Source organism: Aquarana catesbeiana, linkage group LG04 (genome assembly GCF_042186555.1).
Source record: "Aquarana catesbeiana isolate 2022-GZ linkage group LG04, ASM4218655v1, whole genome shotgun sequence".
Lineage (NCBI taxonomy): Eukaryota > Metazoa > Chordata > Amphibia > Anura > Ranidae > Aquarana > Aquarana catesbeiana.
Window position 1 is genome coordinate 411644324 of NC_133327.1, and position 17790 is coordinate 411662113.

Here is a 17790-nt window from a genome sequence, read left to right on the forward strand (position 1 = left end):
TTTTGCATTGATACATGTCCCCTGGGGCAGGACCTGGGTCCCCAAACACTTTTTATGATAATAACTTGCATATAAGCCTTTAAAATTAACACTTTTGATTTTTCATGTTAGTGTCCCATAGACTTTAACGGTGTTCCACGGCTTTCGAATTAGCCCCAAACACCGCATATTGTATGGTGTTTGCGGAACGTCCGAACAACCACAGTTCGTCCCAAACTTATGCTTTTTGCCCATCCCTAATAGTGAGGCCTTGCCCAACACTGGCCTTGGTTGGAAAATCCTACGGGTGGCCCTATAGGGGCCTTTTCTGTGTATTGCCCTTTTCCTTCTTGTTAAGAGGATTTCTGGGTGGGCTTGTAAGCCATTGTTTGCTATTGCCTGTCCCTCATGGAATTTCTTTTGAAAAATGGTCTAAGAATTAACTTTCCTGTGATTTGCGATTAAGCAAAAATTGATATTTTGACTTGCCTGTAAAATTCCTTTCTTGGAGTACACTACAGGACATGGGTCTCCCCCGCTCCATCTGGTATTGCTTGATGATAAAACTGAGGAAATGCTGGGAGTGGGAAAGATTACACAGGCCTGAGTCAAGGTTTTGCTATCTGCCAGTGTCCAATCACTTGGAGGTGAAGCATAACCAAAGATCAACTCCTCCGTGTTCTGTGATGTAATCCAAGAAAAGGATTTTACAGGCAAGTCCAAAAACCCTGATTTTAATGTTTTTTTAAGAAAAATTAACACCATTTAATAATATTACAGTGCAGAAACAAGAATCAACATTTCAAACCATTCCTGAAGCAGGACTTGCCCAAGCGTTTACACTTTGCCAAGAATGACAGAATTGAAACACTTAACTTTTACTGTGATCCTAAGTGGCAAGTTGCAAAGTAAGTTTACTGGAATATATTTTCATATACGTATTTGGAGATAATAGATACACTACAGCCTCTAAAACAAACTATGCTGTTAAGAACAAGGTTGTAATAATAACTAATGTAAGAGGGGAAAACTGCAACTGTTTAGCTGGCCATAGACTAATTGAAATTCGGCTGGTTCAGTGGGAACTGGAAGACTTTCAATCTGTCTATGGGCAGGCTGGTTGTACTGGGGTCCATCAATCGATTTCAGTACAACCAGCCTATCGGCAGCTATAGCTATAGTGATCATTGTAATTTGCCATTGAGAAAGGCTCCCTGTTCTGCAAACTGGCAGAACACAAGAGTGCTGCAGGAGGGATACCCCATCAATCGAGCAATTTATTTTCCTTCAACCCATGTTTGAAGGAAAGAAAATTTGCATAATGTATGGCCTACATTAGGCTATAAATACAGAATGTTATAAAAGAGTAATTGGATTAAAGAAGACACCTGTGCAAAATACTATGGCTAAAACAGCCATGTGGCTACTACAAAGCTACGGTATTGATGCACATTATTTTTCTTAGGCAATACCCTCATGGAGTAGCAAAGGACAAGATAAAAACCTTACTCATAACCACATTGTTTTTACAGCAACATATAAAACCTAATATCCATACTTAAGATAATTACATGCACAACGATGAGTTAGATGAATGAAGCCTAGTATTAGGCAAGTGGAGAGAGTTTCTGTTCAGTTCTGTTATACTATAGGAAACAGGAACAGCCTAGGACTTGTTCATTCACATTCCCTTTTACAGAGGCTGCATAATGAATACTGACATAGCAAAAATTACATTTGGCAGAACGTTAAGACAAAAATTATTCTACATTTTAGGTTGCTGTTGGATTACTGTAACTATATCTTATTGATGAGCTTATATTTAAGTTTGAGCTTAGCTAATGCATTGGCCTATAATTATTCTGATGTGGCACTACAGTGAATTATCAGAATTATTTCATCATTTAATTATCAGAATTAAAATAATCGGCCTACTCAAAGGCTGGTTTTGACTTGTTCTAAAATGTTTTATGGCCCCCTCCACTCAGTCTTGCTGATTGACGGCACAATATGAAAAGAACACAAGAGACAAAGCTCATGTTGCTATTTTGTATATAATTAATTTTCCAGGGGTTTTTGCTTATTTCTTAAATTTATAATGACATGTATACTGCAATAACTATAGTTGCATATAGAGGCTGATTTACTAAATGAGTTGAGAATCTTTATTCAAAAATTGTGTGAGTATTCACTTCAATACCCAGTCATGTGCAGATGCTTTTTACAGAATTAGATAATGATAATAAATGAAACAATTGAAGTGAATAGTCACAATATTCACAATAAGTAAATCAGCCCACCTCTTATCAGTGTATGACCAACTCCAGTTTTCTTTTTTGTCGTCCTGATTGCAGAAGAGCAGATCTATTTGCAAGTGTCAGATCTAGGAGAAAAGCCAGTCAGTTCTCTCTGGGCCAAGGTTAACCTGAAAGTTCTACTTACTAGTTCAATAACAGGACGTTGCATAGACATTTGCAATTCGTTTTGATCCGATTAGAAATTCGGACAAATTTTGGATTATTTGGAGATTCGAATGTATCCGAATCTCTGGATCGAATAGTAACGAATTTTCACCCCTTAGCTATTTAGGAAATGTCAGACGGAGGAGCAGGCAGTCTGCAGGGAGCTTTCGTAAAGGCCGGATGTTTTCTTTCTTTTTTCTTGTTTTTCGGGTGCGGCAGTCGGTGTGAGATGGATCTACATCAGGGGCATAGTTTTTTATTTTTTAATAAACTAAAATTGTCAAAAACTCATTTACTGTCTTTATTCACTTTTTACACATTTTTAGTGAATGGGTAGGGGTACTATGTACCCCATACTCATTCACATGGAGGGGCGGGATCTGCGGGCTCCCTTGTTAAAGGGGGCTCCCAGATTCTGATAAGCCCCCAGTCCATAGACCCCCCCAACCACTGGCCAGGGGATGAAGCACTTGTCCCCATTAACATAGGGACAAGGTGCCCAAAAGCACCCCCTAATGTTGCGGGCATGTGGCCTGGTATGGCTCAGGAGGGAAGGACCCCATGCTGTTTTTTTTTTTTGCGCAGGGGTTCCCCTTAGAATCAATACCAGATCTGAAGGACCTAGTTTTGAATCATGGGGTGGGGGCCCAGGCTGTTTTTTTTCTGAATTTTCTATTGCCGGCACTGTTTTGTTTACATTCCAGCTGTCAGCGGAGAAGCCCGCTGACAGCTGAGGACTCATCAGTTGTTAAGGATGTGGCGGCTGGCTTCCTGGTCCACTGCTTAACAACCACCTATTCTTCAAACAGAATTCGCATCAGTTGATAATTTTTCGACCGATCTGAATTCGAATCTTTCTAAATATTTGGAATTCCTTAGAAAATTAATAAACTAAACGAAATTTAATGAAAACAAAATGAAATTGAATGAATTCTGAAACCACACTAAATTAATTCCAAAACAAAATTAGTAACATTACAAATATAAACGAAACAAAACAAAGTTTTCCGTTCTTCCCAAGTCTAACGTTGCACAGAAGGCATCTTAAAAAAAAAAATAGACTGTTTCATTTTTAGGTCATGGAGTCAAAAGATAAAAGAATTTTGCCCCAAACCTTACTGTGATGTTAAAAGTGTGATGAACAGGAGATCACTTAGCGGGAGGGGAACCCATGATCTCTATGAGCATGGGCATATGGGCATATTGTGTGTGTGTGTGTTGGTGTTGGGGGGGAGGGAGGATGGGGGACTACCACTTTGAGCTTAGGGGGAGCTAGTAAATGGAGTAAACGGAGAATGGACTCCAATCAGTTAAAAGATCGGTGGAGCATGGGAGGGGAACCCATGATCTCTATGAGCATGGGCATATGGGCATATTGTGTGTGTGTGTGTTGGTGTTGGGGGGGAGGGAGGATGGGGGACTACCACTTTGAGCTTAGGGGGAGCTAGTAAATGGAGTAAACGGAGAATGGACTCCAATCAGTTAAAAGATCGGTGGAGCAGACTGATTTTACATTACAGTGTCTTTGTTGTCTGAAAGCTTTGGAAATGCTTCTTCTACTTAATGAACCCAGGGGAAGCTTATACATTATTTCAATGTCTTTAGAAGCTTTAACTAGCATTTCTTTTATTTGTAGGTCAAAAAATGAGGTCTCAAAATTCTGCAATGGGGGATTTCATGGTTCTGACAATCTTTTCAAGAATATGCAGGTAATCTATGAAGCATATATTTAAAGAGCAAATAAACACAAAATAATATGCTGTACCCAAATAAGAAACATAAAAATATTTTAAAAAATGAGCTGCTGTTTAGCAGATGAGCTAATTCATTTTTAATGGTACCCCCAGACATTGGTAAGTGCAGTGCATTTTCAGTGCGGCACGATTTAAAAAAAAGGTTGGAGACTTCTTTCCCTGCGTTTCTGTGGGTAGGATAGCCCATTGCCACACGGATCTGACCTAGAAGTGGGAGCGGGTACCTGTCAAAATCATGTACCCACTCCCCCCCCCCCGAAAAAAAAATTCCAAATATGGGAGGAGGAGGAAAAGTGGAACTTCCCCTTTTGGGTGAAGTTCTGCTTTAACTTCTGGCTGTGAAAAATGTTTTAGCAGATGCCTGCTATAGTTAGGGCAATTTTTGGTCTCTTTGCCGCAGCAGCCCTGAGGACTCTCTGCGGCACCCTGGTTGAAAAACGCTGACTCAGACTGTGGGGATTTGTGTTGAGATATCCTATTCTTAATTTTTTGAGTGGTCTCCCCCTCATAATATAACCCACACGGACATTTAAGGATATAAATCACATACGCACTCTGACATGTATGTAATAGAATCCTTTAATGTCAATAGTTTTTCCTGTATGGGGATGTGTAAATGAGGTGTCCTTGATCATACTGGAGCGCTGAACACAGGATAAGCAGGAGAAAAAAACTTTTTTTTTTTTTTTGGACCTAAAAACATTGGTACTCCCTTTACCTTCTCATGCCTAAATTCAGATTTAATAATTGTGTCCTTAATAGTTCTACCCTCCTATAAGATGATAGAGGAGGGGATTTAAATTCCTCAATGTCAGGAAAAGCCTCTCTAAGGATTCTCCAGTGTCTTTAAGGCCCGGTTCACACTGGTGCGATGCGAGAACCCTGAGATTCCCGCATCGCACCGACTCGCATGGCAGTTCACACTGCCATATGCGAACTGCTGGGGAGTGTCAATACAATGTTAACGACACCCCCAGTTCAGCTCGCGTATCGCACTGCGAGCTGACAGTTTGGACATGAATCGGATCGCATATGTGTGAACACACATGGGATCCGATTCTGGTCCGAACAGAAAAAAAGGGTCCTGTGCGTGTTTGGACTGAATGCGGTGCAATATCAGCCATGCTATCTGTATGGCTGAAATCGCACCGCACAGACATCGCATGTAATGTGAACAGCAGTGCGCTGTGAATTACATGCGATGTCTGGCATAGCACAAGTGTGAACCGGGCCTTAAACACAGAATAAATCTGTGCAGAATGGGATTGATACTATGAAACAAAAGAAAATGTTCTTGTTCTGTCTGTACTGTCTGCTCACTCTCCTGTCAGTTTCCAGACTCTGCACTCAGTCTCTCATGGGGTTAACTGGTGTATCTCTGTCTGCAAGTCTGTTTTGCATCTCTAATAGTTGCTCCTGTCTCAGATGTCTCATTTTAACAATTTCAAAATTTGTTTTCAATATTTTGAAATTTGCAGCTTTCATTAAAAAATATTTGTTGATACTGTCATGAAGGTCCTTGCTCAGGTGCATCATGTTACGGGGTAACAACTCTCTTTTAATTGTTCCTCTGTGTTGTCACCTTGTCTGTGCCCCTGGTGGAGACAAGTGGCTGTGCTGACCCACATAGCGCAGGCATCGTCCATTGTTGATATCAGGAAGCTGGTCCAGAGCAATGATATGCGGCTAATGCTGGAGCTACTGCATGTAGATAGGATGTAAGTGAAAGTGGTTGGAGGAGATCAGTAGCACTAAGATACAAAAATAAAATAAAATATGAAAACAGTGTTTTATGAAAAAAAATACAATAGGATAGTATACAGTGTGCTTTAGTAAATTAAATGTCATATAGTTATGGTTTAGATCTACCTTTTAAGCATAGCGAACACCTACAGTAACCTATATCGCAGTTAGTTGTTAACTTTTAAATCCATCCAACTATAATATGAATGAAAATACAGTATATGGTAGATAAATATTTCTCGCTCAATAGGTAACCTTTATTTGGTTTAAAATGTAACAAACAACTTCAAGAAAACCTTACATTTAAATCAAGTAAAATACTGAAAGTTTCCATAAACCTTTTTGGTATCTCGGTATAATAAATTAAAAAATGGCACAATTTGTGGCAGGAAGCACATATTCTATATGGCAAGTGTGATGTGCATAGATCTTGCTACGTAATTGTCAATTCACATGTGTTAATTATGGATTATTATATGTAGTCGTTTGTCCTTTGTCCAGATAACTTATTAAAGCTGGCCATACATGGTCGAGTTTCGAAAGAATTTTTCTTTTGAAAATCAAAAAATGTGTGCGTTTTTTGATCTGATGGTGCCACCATTGATTTTGAAATTCGGCCAACCAAGCCTTCAATTTTTACCTCATGTTGCTACAGAAAAGAATTTTCGTGGCTGGGAATCTTCTCTTCTTTCTGGGAATTTTCTTTTCTTGCACATGCGCATTTCTTTTTCAATTTACATTTCTCACACGATTCTCCCATCATTGATTAGAAAATCGCTCGTTTTTCAAAAAATCTCCAACATGTCCGATTTCTCAAATTCGTTGGCTGCACAAAAATTGGCTGTTGCTGCAGCCCACTAATGGTGCAAAATACGAACAAAAATTCTTAGATAAGTTTTTCGAAAGAAAATTCTTTCAAAATTCGAACCATGTATGGCCTGCCTAAGTGTGGAACATTTCCCAACATTTACAGCTTTAGAGGAGAGGAGGCTTTTGCATTCTGGCCCATCGAAAAAGTAATTTCCATTAGGAATAGGAGTTGAGGAGGGAGAAACGTGAGTGAGCAGCTGTAATAAAAGCAGAGTCTACTCCAGCACCAAAAATATTGTTCTAAACCCCTTTTTTTTTTTTTTTACTTAATAATAACTTTTGTGAAATGAATGACCCAATGTAATAGGTGAGGATACAGTGCTGAAAACTAACTTTGCTGTAGAACAGCAGTATAAATGTTACTTTAGATCAGGGCACTTGGCAATATATAAATGAATAGCATGAAATTCAACTATATTTATCACTAGATGGTGGACAATCAATTTCTCCAAGGTTTCTCAGAATACAAATCGAATTCTGCGTTGTCTGTTAACTGAGATGGCTTAGACAGGGTGACAAAATGTTGGTACAATGTGGATCAACATAAACTCTGCCTATCCTTTTAAAGAGCAGTACCAGTCACATTGATGGGCTCTTTCAGCAAGCACTAAAGGTCAGAGCCGGCGCTCCTGCCAAGGCTGCAGAACATGAGGCTCTATTGTTTTACAGGTAATAAACTTTTTAATGATTAATCTCTTCAATAGGTGTAATTCATAGCAAAGGTCATCAATGAATGTGCCACTGAAAATTTTAGATAATGGCTGCTGTGATAGAAACAAAAGGTGCTGACGCATGACTTGACTTTTTTAAGGAAAACAAGGATTCAGTTCCAAGTATGCTAATCTATTGTACCTGTGATGATTTTCATGAAAACATTGCATGATAATAATTATAATCGTGATAATTCTGCTTTTATCCCAGGCTCTCTTTATTGCTTATGGTCCCAAGTTCAAGTATAATACAGAAGTACAGCCTTTCGAAAATATAGAAATCTATAATTTGATGTGCGGTAGGTTTTTTTGTTTTTTTTTATATTCTGGTCTGCAATTTTGTGTTCAGTCATGTACTTTTTCTAATATCTCTGTTCTATCACCTAGATTTGTTAGGAATTGAGCCTGCAGCCAATAATGGAAGCCGTGGCAGTCTTAACCATTTACTAAAAAATCCAGTATATGAACCTTCTTTGCCAAAAGAACTGTCAGAACCCTTTCAGTGCTCAATAAATCACAGTGCCTTGGGGAACACTTTTGGATGCTCCTGCAATTTACCTGTAAGTACATGAAAATGCTACTTTGCCAAGTATGGTAGCTGTATTACCACAGTGACCCCAGGGGCTAGATTATGGTCAAGCTTTTAAGCATCATTTGGAAGATGCTGAGGTCAATAGAGCTTTATACAGTGACAAGAATGGTTATCCAGAAAAGGTTATTCACAAAGTTCTGAAATATGTACATAGGCGAAATGGTAAATTGATTTTGCTTTTTTGGTAACACTGCTAAAAATATAAGTACAACATTAAACAATTTCATTGGTGTTGGAAATATGAGTCAATTTGCAATTATAATTTACAACACTTTATTACCTAGTGCTCCAAGTTATGTAAATATCGTTTACATTGTATTCAAATTTTGATTAACAGACCCTTTACACCAAAGAAGACTCTGGGCATTTCTATTTCTAAATTACCCATCATGTGCTGAGATCTTACTGAATTCCTAACTTTCTTTACATCAAGCTGTGTCAAGTTGTTTTTACATTCACTTTGATATAAAAGTGAAGTACTAATGCGCTACTAGAAGTGTAAACGATATGAGTAATAAAGTGCTTAATGCAAGAGGTAATTATATAGCTGCTGAACTTCTGTAGTGTTGCCAGCACCAATGAATAAATGTAAAATATAGTGAAGCAGCGCTACATAACTCTAAAACAATCCTTAGATATAAAGTGCTAATCATAAAGTGCTACTGATATTTCATTTCCCAAATGTGCAAAACAGTGCAATACAATGGCATCAAAGAAATGTTAAGCCAACAAATACAAGGATACGTGATCCAATAATAAAATGTAATCCAAAGTATCTCAAGGTACTATGCAATAGTCTCTTTTGAAAAATAAAAATATGTGCAAAAAAGTGAAACAAAAGGGAGAGGGAAAAGAAACAGAGTCTAATTGTAGATAAAATGATAACTTGTAGATATCCTTCTCCAATCCACACCCTGTGTGTAATAGCCTCTCACCTTAAAGATAGACCCCAAATGGGTCTAGTCGTGCATCAACAGATGTATAACACCTATGTGCTCTTTTCCTCCTCCGTGGGTATATCCTGGACAGATGATCACTGCAGTGTCAAGGCTGTTTCTCCATAGAATCCAAGTTCCATGACCAGCTCCTTTAAAACATTATCTCCAAGACCATACAAAAGAATAGCCTCCATAGTGTAGTAGTTAAACACTGTTTGTTTTATTTAAAAATATATAATGACATCACTTCCGGTCATGGGTAGCACCCAATCTCTGCCCACAAGAGAATGCTCATGTCCACCCACCTGAGTAGTCAGCTGCACAAGGTATTGTAACAAGAAGTTCACAAAATTGTAGTTTCATCACAAGCGGGAGATGCTTGCTTGTAACCTTTCTACAGGATTTTAGAGCTTATCTGTAACCAAATACTGAAAACCACATAAGGTTTCTAGACTTATAAACTACACATAAGATAATTTATTTCCACACATTTTAGTACCTGGTGCCAAAAAAGCTTCTTTTTTATTTATTTAAGTGGTTCTGTTTGTTACCAGTTCAGGAGGGATTCATTAAAGCTCAGCACACACTGCTAGTTTTTTTTTATTTTCGTTCAACCCAGCAGGTTAAACAAAAAAAAAAATCTGACGGCTCCAGAGGAGCCGCTGTACTTACAATCCAAAGTTAATACAGAGATCTCCCCTCCTGTTCTAATGTGTTCTGACAGGGGGATGGCCCCCCCGCCAGAACACTCCGGTCAGCGCTCTCAGCCATTGGCTGAGCGTGCTGACCAAGAGCTGATTGGCAGACCTTTTTTGGTCATGCGCCTTCGACAGAAGCCAACCGAAGCGGCTGCAGTACACACGAGCCAAATGTTAGCTGGTTCTAATGAATGCCCCCCGAAATTCAGTCTGTGTGTATAGGGCTTTAGGGATGGAGGAAGGATTCAAATATAGTGACTCTGTTGTCTTCAGAGTTTGGGACGTCATACCCAGAACTGTCACAGAGAAGTTACAAGTCTACAGATCTCTAGGACCCCCAAGGCTACATTCTAAAAAGCATTTTCATGCTATGAGTTGCCCTTGAAAATATGTAAAAGATCAGATTTTTTTTTTGTTTTACTAAAACTTTTTTAATATAAAAACATTAAAATGTTACCATTTTCTTTTATACACTGCAGCCCTTTTCAAAGTGTTTTAGCTCTTATGCCGCATACACAAGAGCGGATTTTCCATCGGAAAAAACTTGGATGGTTTTTCCGACAGAATTCCGCTCAAGCTTGCCTTGCATACACACGGTCACACAAAGTTCTTGGAACTTTCGACCGTCAAGAATGCGGGGATGTACAACACTATGACGAGCCAAGAAAATGAAGTTCAATCCTTCCGAGCATGCGTCAAATTGTTTCCGAGCATGTGTAGGAATTTTGGGCAGCCGAATACGTACAGATGATCACATTTTCGGATTTGAACTTTTCCCGACCAAAAAATAGAGAACATGCTCTCAATCTTTTGCTGGCTGGAATTCCGCCAGCAAAAGACCGATGGAGCATACACACGGTCGCATTTTCTGACAAAAAGCTCTCATCGGAGTTTTGCTGGCGGAATTTCCAATTCGGGTGTACGCGGCATTAGGCCCCGTTCACAAGTGAGCGATTTTTTTTAAAAAGAACATGAACTGCTTTTAGGCAGATTGGACCCATTGACTTCAATGTGAATGCCTGAAAAATGCTCAACATGAGTGTTTTACAAGAGCTTTGTTGAATGTTTTTCTGCAAAAGACCAGCTCTCCATCCCTAATCTCCTCCCTCCAGTTCTTTCTCTTGGCTAAAAAAACACCTTAAGCTTAACCACTTAACCACCGGGCCTATTTTTCAGACTGTGTTTACATGTTAAAATCAGTTTTTTTTTTTTGCTAGAAAAATACTTGGAACCCCCAAACGTTACATATATATTTTTTTTTCTGGCGCCCATTGCAATACTTTCTGTCACACCACATTTGCGCAGCCGTCTTACAAGCGCACTTTTTAGAAAAAAAAAATAATTTTTTGAACTAAGAAATAAGACAACGGTAAAGCTAGCCCAATTTTTTTTATATTGTGAAAGATAATGTTATGCCGTGTAAATTTATACCCAACATGTCACACTTCAAAATTGCGCCTGCTCGTGGAATGGCGACAAACTTTTATCCTTAAAAATCTCTATAGGCGACGTTTAAAAATCTCTACAGGTTACCAGTTTTGAGTTGCAGAGGAGGTCTAGAGCTAGAATTACTGCTCTTGCTCCAACGATTGTGGCGATATCTGGCTGGGACGCGGCGCTTTACTTTTTTTTTCTCTTATTTATTTTACTTTTTTTTTTTTTTTTTTGACACTGCCCTTTTAAAAAAAAAAAAAAAAAATTAAGGTCACTTTTATTCCTATTACAAGGAATGTAAACATTTTTTAAAAAGGACAGTGTAGAAAAAAAAAAGTAAACATCCCTTGTAATAGAAAAGCATGACAGGACCTCTTAAATATGAGATCTGGGGTCAAAAAGACCTCAGATCTCACATTTACATGAAAATGCATTAAAAAAAAAATGTAATTTGAAAATAAATAATCAATTTCTCCTTTAGGAGCATTGGGCGGAAGTGACGTTTGACGTCAGTTCCGCCCTCCAATGCTATGGAGCCGAGATGGGGCCATCTTCCCCTCAATCGGCATCCAGGCAGTGAGGGGAGCGGACACGATCACCTCCGCCGCTATTGACGGCTCCGGTAACTGGCGGAGACGACCGGAGCGTGGCGGGAGGGCCCCCTCTCCTGCCACCGATAAAAGTGATCTTGTGCAGAGACCACTTTTATCCTAAAGAGAAACGCACACCGTTCCTGAAACTACCGGGGTTATGGCAGCTAGCTGCTGCCATAACAACGGTATTTAGCATCAACGTACCAACGTACGGGTACGGCGATTTGATTAAAGTAAAAGAGGGGCATAACCCCTGTCACTTCTTTCATCTGTGCTCCATTCGGGAGATTTCCATTCACCTTCTGTCCCATAGCCACAACATCAAATGATGAAATCCCTCCAAAGTGTTGTCACCATAAGTAGTGTCCTCATTGGAAGATCTCCCCTCTATTCCTGTTCTTTTATTTTCACTCTCAGTGATGATGGTCACCAGGACATAGGAACACAGACAGCAATAATTTCTTTAACTGTACTTTAAAGTGGGAATTTTAATTAAAAAAAAAAAAAGTTGTGAAAAGGAAGGTTTTTTTTTGCAGTTAAGTTTTTCACCTGCTTGTCCACGCTGTACGTTATGCAGAAATAAAGGGTAGAAAAAATGGACTTTGCAGGCATATTTTTCATTATATACCTATATGCTATTATATGCACATACATGGGTATTTCCCCTTTTAAGGATTTATTAGTAAAGCCGTAGGAACTAGTCACAACTCGACAACCTGATCCGCTTAGGTTCAGTCTGAACCCTGGATTATATGGTTGGTCACTGAGACATGTTTTAAACCACCTTCACTTTGTATATGTTTTTTATCTTTGTCTTATGCCCTGTACACACGGTCGGATTTTCCAACGGAAAATGTGTGATAGGACCTCATTGTCGTAAATTCCGACCGTGTGTGGGCTCCATCACACATTTTCCATTGGAATTTCCGACACACAAAGTTTGAGAGCTTGCTATAAAATTTTCCGACAACAAAATCTGTTGTCGGAAATTCTGATCGTGTGTACACAAATCCGACGCACAAAGTGCCAAGCATGCCCAGAATAAATTAAGAGACGAAAGCTATTGGCTACTGCCCCGTTTATAGTCCCGACGTACGTGTTTTACGTCACCGCGTTTAGAACGATCGGATTTTCCGACAACTTTGTGTGACCGTGTGTATGCAAGACAAGTTTGAGCCAACATCTGTCGGAAAAAATCCATGGATTTTGTTGTCGAAATGTCCGATCAATGTCTGACCGTGTGTACAGGGCATTAGTCTTTTTTCCATTGATGTTTTGTCAAACAATAAAATTTTGATATTTTTTTTTTATATAATGAAAAATATGTCTGCAAAGTCCATTTCTTCTACACCTTATTTCTGCATAACCGATTAGGATGTGGCATGCTGTACCATTAATTGTACTGTCCACAGTGCCACTCTGTGGTGACAGTACCAAACTATATATTTATGTGCACACTGTACGTTAAGCTGCATATGTGAAGCTCGGTGTGCAATTTTGGCATCAGCCAAGATAAATGAATGGTGAGTGACTTCATCACAACCTGGCCAATCAAAACAGCTGATCTTAACCCAGAAAAAGGCCAGCTGAAGATGTTAGCCGTCGGTGAGGGATCCATGGAACGCCAAAGCACCAGATTTGAGGTGAGTATAGTCCCGGTTATAAAGTGTATGAAAACCCAAAATCTATTTTTTATTATTTTTGGATCATGTCTCACTGTATATAGTTTTCTTGAACAAATCATTATTTTTGTGAATCTATGGCAACGTTTTTTACCTTCTGGTCCTGTTGGTAACAGCTCTTCCAGCACATATAGGAAAATAACTATTAAATTACTAGTCCTTTTTTTTTCTTGCAGAGTCTTGCAGAAGCAGGATTTAAGGCACACTTAAGTCTTACTCCAGAGCAAGGTAATTTTAAATATGTAAATCTTTTGGTCTTTTAAGACAAAGGTACGGTCAGACCACAGAGGTTGTTATTTTATTTATTGAAAACTGTACTACAGTAAAACCTTGGTTTGAGAGTAGCTTGGTTTGAGAGCGTTTTGCAAGGCAAGCAAAATGTTAAAATACATTTTGACTTGATATACAAGCGATGTCTTGGTATACAAGTAGCGTCATGTCACAACTGAGTATAAAAGAGAAGAGAGGTGCCTCTAACTGTAGCAATATGGTTACATTTAATGAAGGTACAACATTTAGCAACATATTGCTACACTTAGAGGTGCCTCTCATCTATTTTATACTCTGTAGCTCCTGCTGGATTTTTCTTCTAATCCCGTTGTGAAGGCTTCCATTTGTTTATGGACATTTTATGGTTACACAACCTGGTCACAGGTTATTTTACATGGACTAAACTGAAGTACTTAATAAATGGTTGTGGAATTAATCATTTGAGTTTCCATTATTTCTTATGGGGAAATTTGCTTTGATATATAAGTGCTTTGGATTACAAGTATGTTTCCGGAATGAATTATGCTTGCAATCCAAGGTTTTACTGTAAAGTGAATGAAGTTTAAAATGAAATTATATTGGCTACTTTCTGGAAAGCTTATAACTCACTGTATATGAAAGTTAGACCCCATACACACGATTAGATTTTCTGCGGATTTTTGTCTTCAGATTTACCAAAACCATATATGAGGTCAAACCTTAATGCCCTGTACACACGGTCGGACATTGATCGGACATTTCAACAACAAAATCCATGGATTTTTTCCGACGGATGTTGGCTCAAACTTGTCTTGCATACACACAGTCACACAAAGTTGTCGGAAAGTCTGATCGTTCTAAACGCAGTGACGTAAAACATGTACGTCGGGACTATAAATGGGGCAGTAGCCAATAGCTTTTGCCTCTTAATTTATTCTGAGCATGCGTGGCACTTTGTGCGTCGGATTTGTGTACACACGATCGGAATTTCCGACAACAGATTTTGTTGTCGGAAAATTTTATAGCAAGCTCTCAAACTTTGTGTGTTGGAAATTCCTATGGAAAATGTGTGATGGAGTCCACACACGGTCGGAATTTCCGACAACAAGGTCCTATCACACATTTTCCATGGGAAAATCCTATCCTGTACAGGGCATTAGAGTTTCAATTTGTAAGCAATCAGGCAGGCCCTTGAACTACATGGTTTTGGTAAATCTGAAGACAAACATCTGCAGAAAATCTAATAGTGTGTATGGGGCTTAAATTTTGTATGTACTAAGATAGGACATAAAAGGTAAATAATTCTCACTAAAACAATGTTAAAGTGTATCTTTGTCCAAAAATGTAGTTCCGATTTTTTTTTTCTGTCTGAGTATCATTGGGGAGACTTTCCTTTAGTTGTGCTACAGAAACTTTGAGAAGTGACAGAATTCCAGTGGCATCTGTTAATTTTTAAACTTCCTATCACTCTCTGTCCTGGCGATACTAGTAAACAGGACAAGTTGAGAAAATGAACCACAGACAGCAATAAAAACCTGAAGGGGGTTCCAATATTGATCACTATATTTTAAAAAAAGTGTTCCCCATTACAGTTATAAAACAAATAAAAAAAGGCAAGAAAGTCTGTCCTCCACAAGAAGACGCACCTCATCTAGCCTGAATGATGATCAATATCATCTAACTCACTTCCTACGAGCCCAGACTGTCATGGACAGACCCTTTAGGGCAGGGATAAGCAATTAGTGGACCTCCAGCTGTTGCAAAACTACAAGTCCTATCATGCCTCTGCCTCTGGGTATCATGCTTGTGGCTGTCAGAGTCTTCCTATGCCTCATGGGACTTGTAGTTCTGCAACAGCTGGAGGTCTGCTAAGTGCATATCCCTGCTTTAGGGTTTCACCATTATGCTTGCCTTGATTCACTTCACGCTGACTGCTGCATTGATCAGCAGTCAGCATCATTAAGTAAGTGCTGTTCAGTGCAGCGGCAAGGACCACCCCCCACCACTGCTAACAAAGAGAACCTCAGACCAGCCAAAAGATGTCAGCAGACCAGCCAAAAGACTACTGTATTTAAAATATGCATAAAATGGTTAATGGGTACAGAGAAGGAGGGTGAAAGGTGAGTGTAACTAAAATGTGGATGGGCTATACTACTGAGTCAATGACCCAGAACAGATATGCACATCAGAAAAGTTGCAAAAGTCCATATAATATTTGGTTTGGGTCAGTGATTCAAAACAAGAGGGTTAACTAAAAAGCCAGCCAGCTAGTCTTTTAAAGCATAGCTCTAATTGTTTTTGCTGACAGATTCGTTAACTATTATGTGTTTTAAGCATAGTTGGGCAAACACGGGATTGTATACACGGGTCTGTGTTTTGGGAGCAGCTTCCAGAGGAAACACAACTTCTTAACCACAGATATTATATTTATGGGAACCCAAAACCCTAGTGCTGCAAGCCATGAGTGGCTAAGCCATACTGTAGCTTATTCAGGATTGAATTAAACAATTGTACATGTTTATTCTGCTTTGTATTATTTTCAAGCTTCGTAGTACAATATTGTTGACTTCTCCCTTTTCTTACAGAATCTGACACCAAAAGGCTTAACTTGCCATTTGGAAGACCTGTGGTTTTACAGAACAGCAATTATTGTATTTTGTACCAAGACAAGTATGTAAGTGGTTACAGCTATAATATTAAGATGCCACTGTGGAGCTCATACACAATTGGAAAAAATGTAAGTTTTATGTTTGTTCTTTCTTTTGAATAGTAATAATTTTAAAGCTTTACATTTAGTATTAAATGAGTGCATATTATATAGTTACATAGTAGGTGAGGTTGAAAAAAGACACAAGTCCATCAAGTCCAACCTATGTGTGTGATTATGTGTCAGTATTACATTACATATCCCTGTATATTGCGGTCATTCAGGTGATTATCTAATAGTTTCTTGAAGCTATCAATGCTCCCCGCTGAGACCACCGCCTGTGGAAGGGAATTCCACATCCTTGCCGCTCTTACAGTAAAGAACCCTCTACGTAGTTTAAGGTTAAACCTCTTTTCTTCTAATTGTAATGAGTGGCCACGAGTCTTATTAAACTCTCTTCTGCGAAAAAGTTTTATCCCTATTGTGGGGTCACCAGTACAGTATTTGTAAATTGAAATCATATCCCCTCTCAAGCGTCTCTTCTCCAGAGAGAATAAGTTCAGTGCTCGCAACCTTTCCTCATAACTAAGATCCTCCAGACCCTTTATTAGCTTTGTTGCCCTTCTTTGTACTCGCTCCATTTCCAGTACGTCCCTCCTGAGGACTGGTGCCCAGAACTGGACAGCATACTCCAGGTGCGGGTGGACCAGAGTCTTGTAGAGCGGGAGAATTATCGTTTTATCTCTGCAGTTGATCCCCTTTTAATGCATGCCAATATTCTGTTTGCTTTATTAGCAGCAGCTTGGCATTGCATGCCATTGCTGAGCCTATCATCCACTAGGACCCCCAGGTCCTTTTCCATCCTAGATTCCCCCAGAGGTTCTCCCCCCAGTGTATAGATTGCATTCATATTTTTGCTACCCAAATGCATTATTTTACATTTTTCTACATTGAACCTCATTTGCCATGTAGTCGCCCACCCCATTAATTTGTTCAGGTCTTTTTGCAAGATTTCCACATCCTGCGGAGAAGTTATTGCCCTGCTTAGCTTAATATCGTCTGCAAATACAGAGATTGAACTGTTTATCCCATCCTCCAGGTCGTTTATGAACAAATTAAATAGGATTGGTCCCAGCACAGAACCCTGGGGAACCCCACTACCCACCCCTGACCATTCTGAGTACTCCCCATTTATCACCACCCTCTGAACACGCCCTTGTAGCCAGTTTTCAATCCATGTACTCACCCTATGGTTCATGCCAACGCACCTTATTTTGTACAGTAAACGTTTATGGGGAACTGTGTCAAATGCTTTTGCAAAATCCAGATACACCATGTCTACGGGCCTTCCTTTATCTAGATGGCAACTCACCTCCTCATAGAAGGTTAATAGATTGGTTTGGCAAGAACGATTCTTCATGAATCCATGCTGATTACTG

The 17790-nt window shown here is 39.2% G+C and overlaps 1 protein-coding gene across 1 annotated transcript in view; it reads left to right on the plus strand.

Annotated features, from left to right (window-relative positions):
* ENPP1 (ectonucleotide pyrophosphatase/phosphodiesterase 1) overlaps positions 1-17790 on the plus strand; it is a 141341-nt gene that overhangs the window by 96451 nt on the left and 27100 nt on the right. Inside the window, exons 15-20 of the mRNA XM_073627290.1 lie at positions 760-887; positions 4078-4150; positions 7730-7817; positions 7906-8078; positions 13632-13683; positions 16290-16441. Coding sequence (XP_073483391.1) covers positions 760-887; positions 4078-4150; positions 7730-7817; positions 7906-8078; positions 13632-13683; positions 16290-16441 — 666 coding nt within the window. The remainder of the gene's footprint in view (positions 1-759; positions 888-4077; positions 4151-7729; positions 7818-7905; positions 8079-13631; positions 13684-16289; positions 16442-17790) is intronic.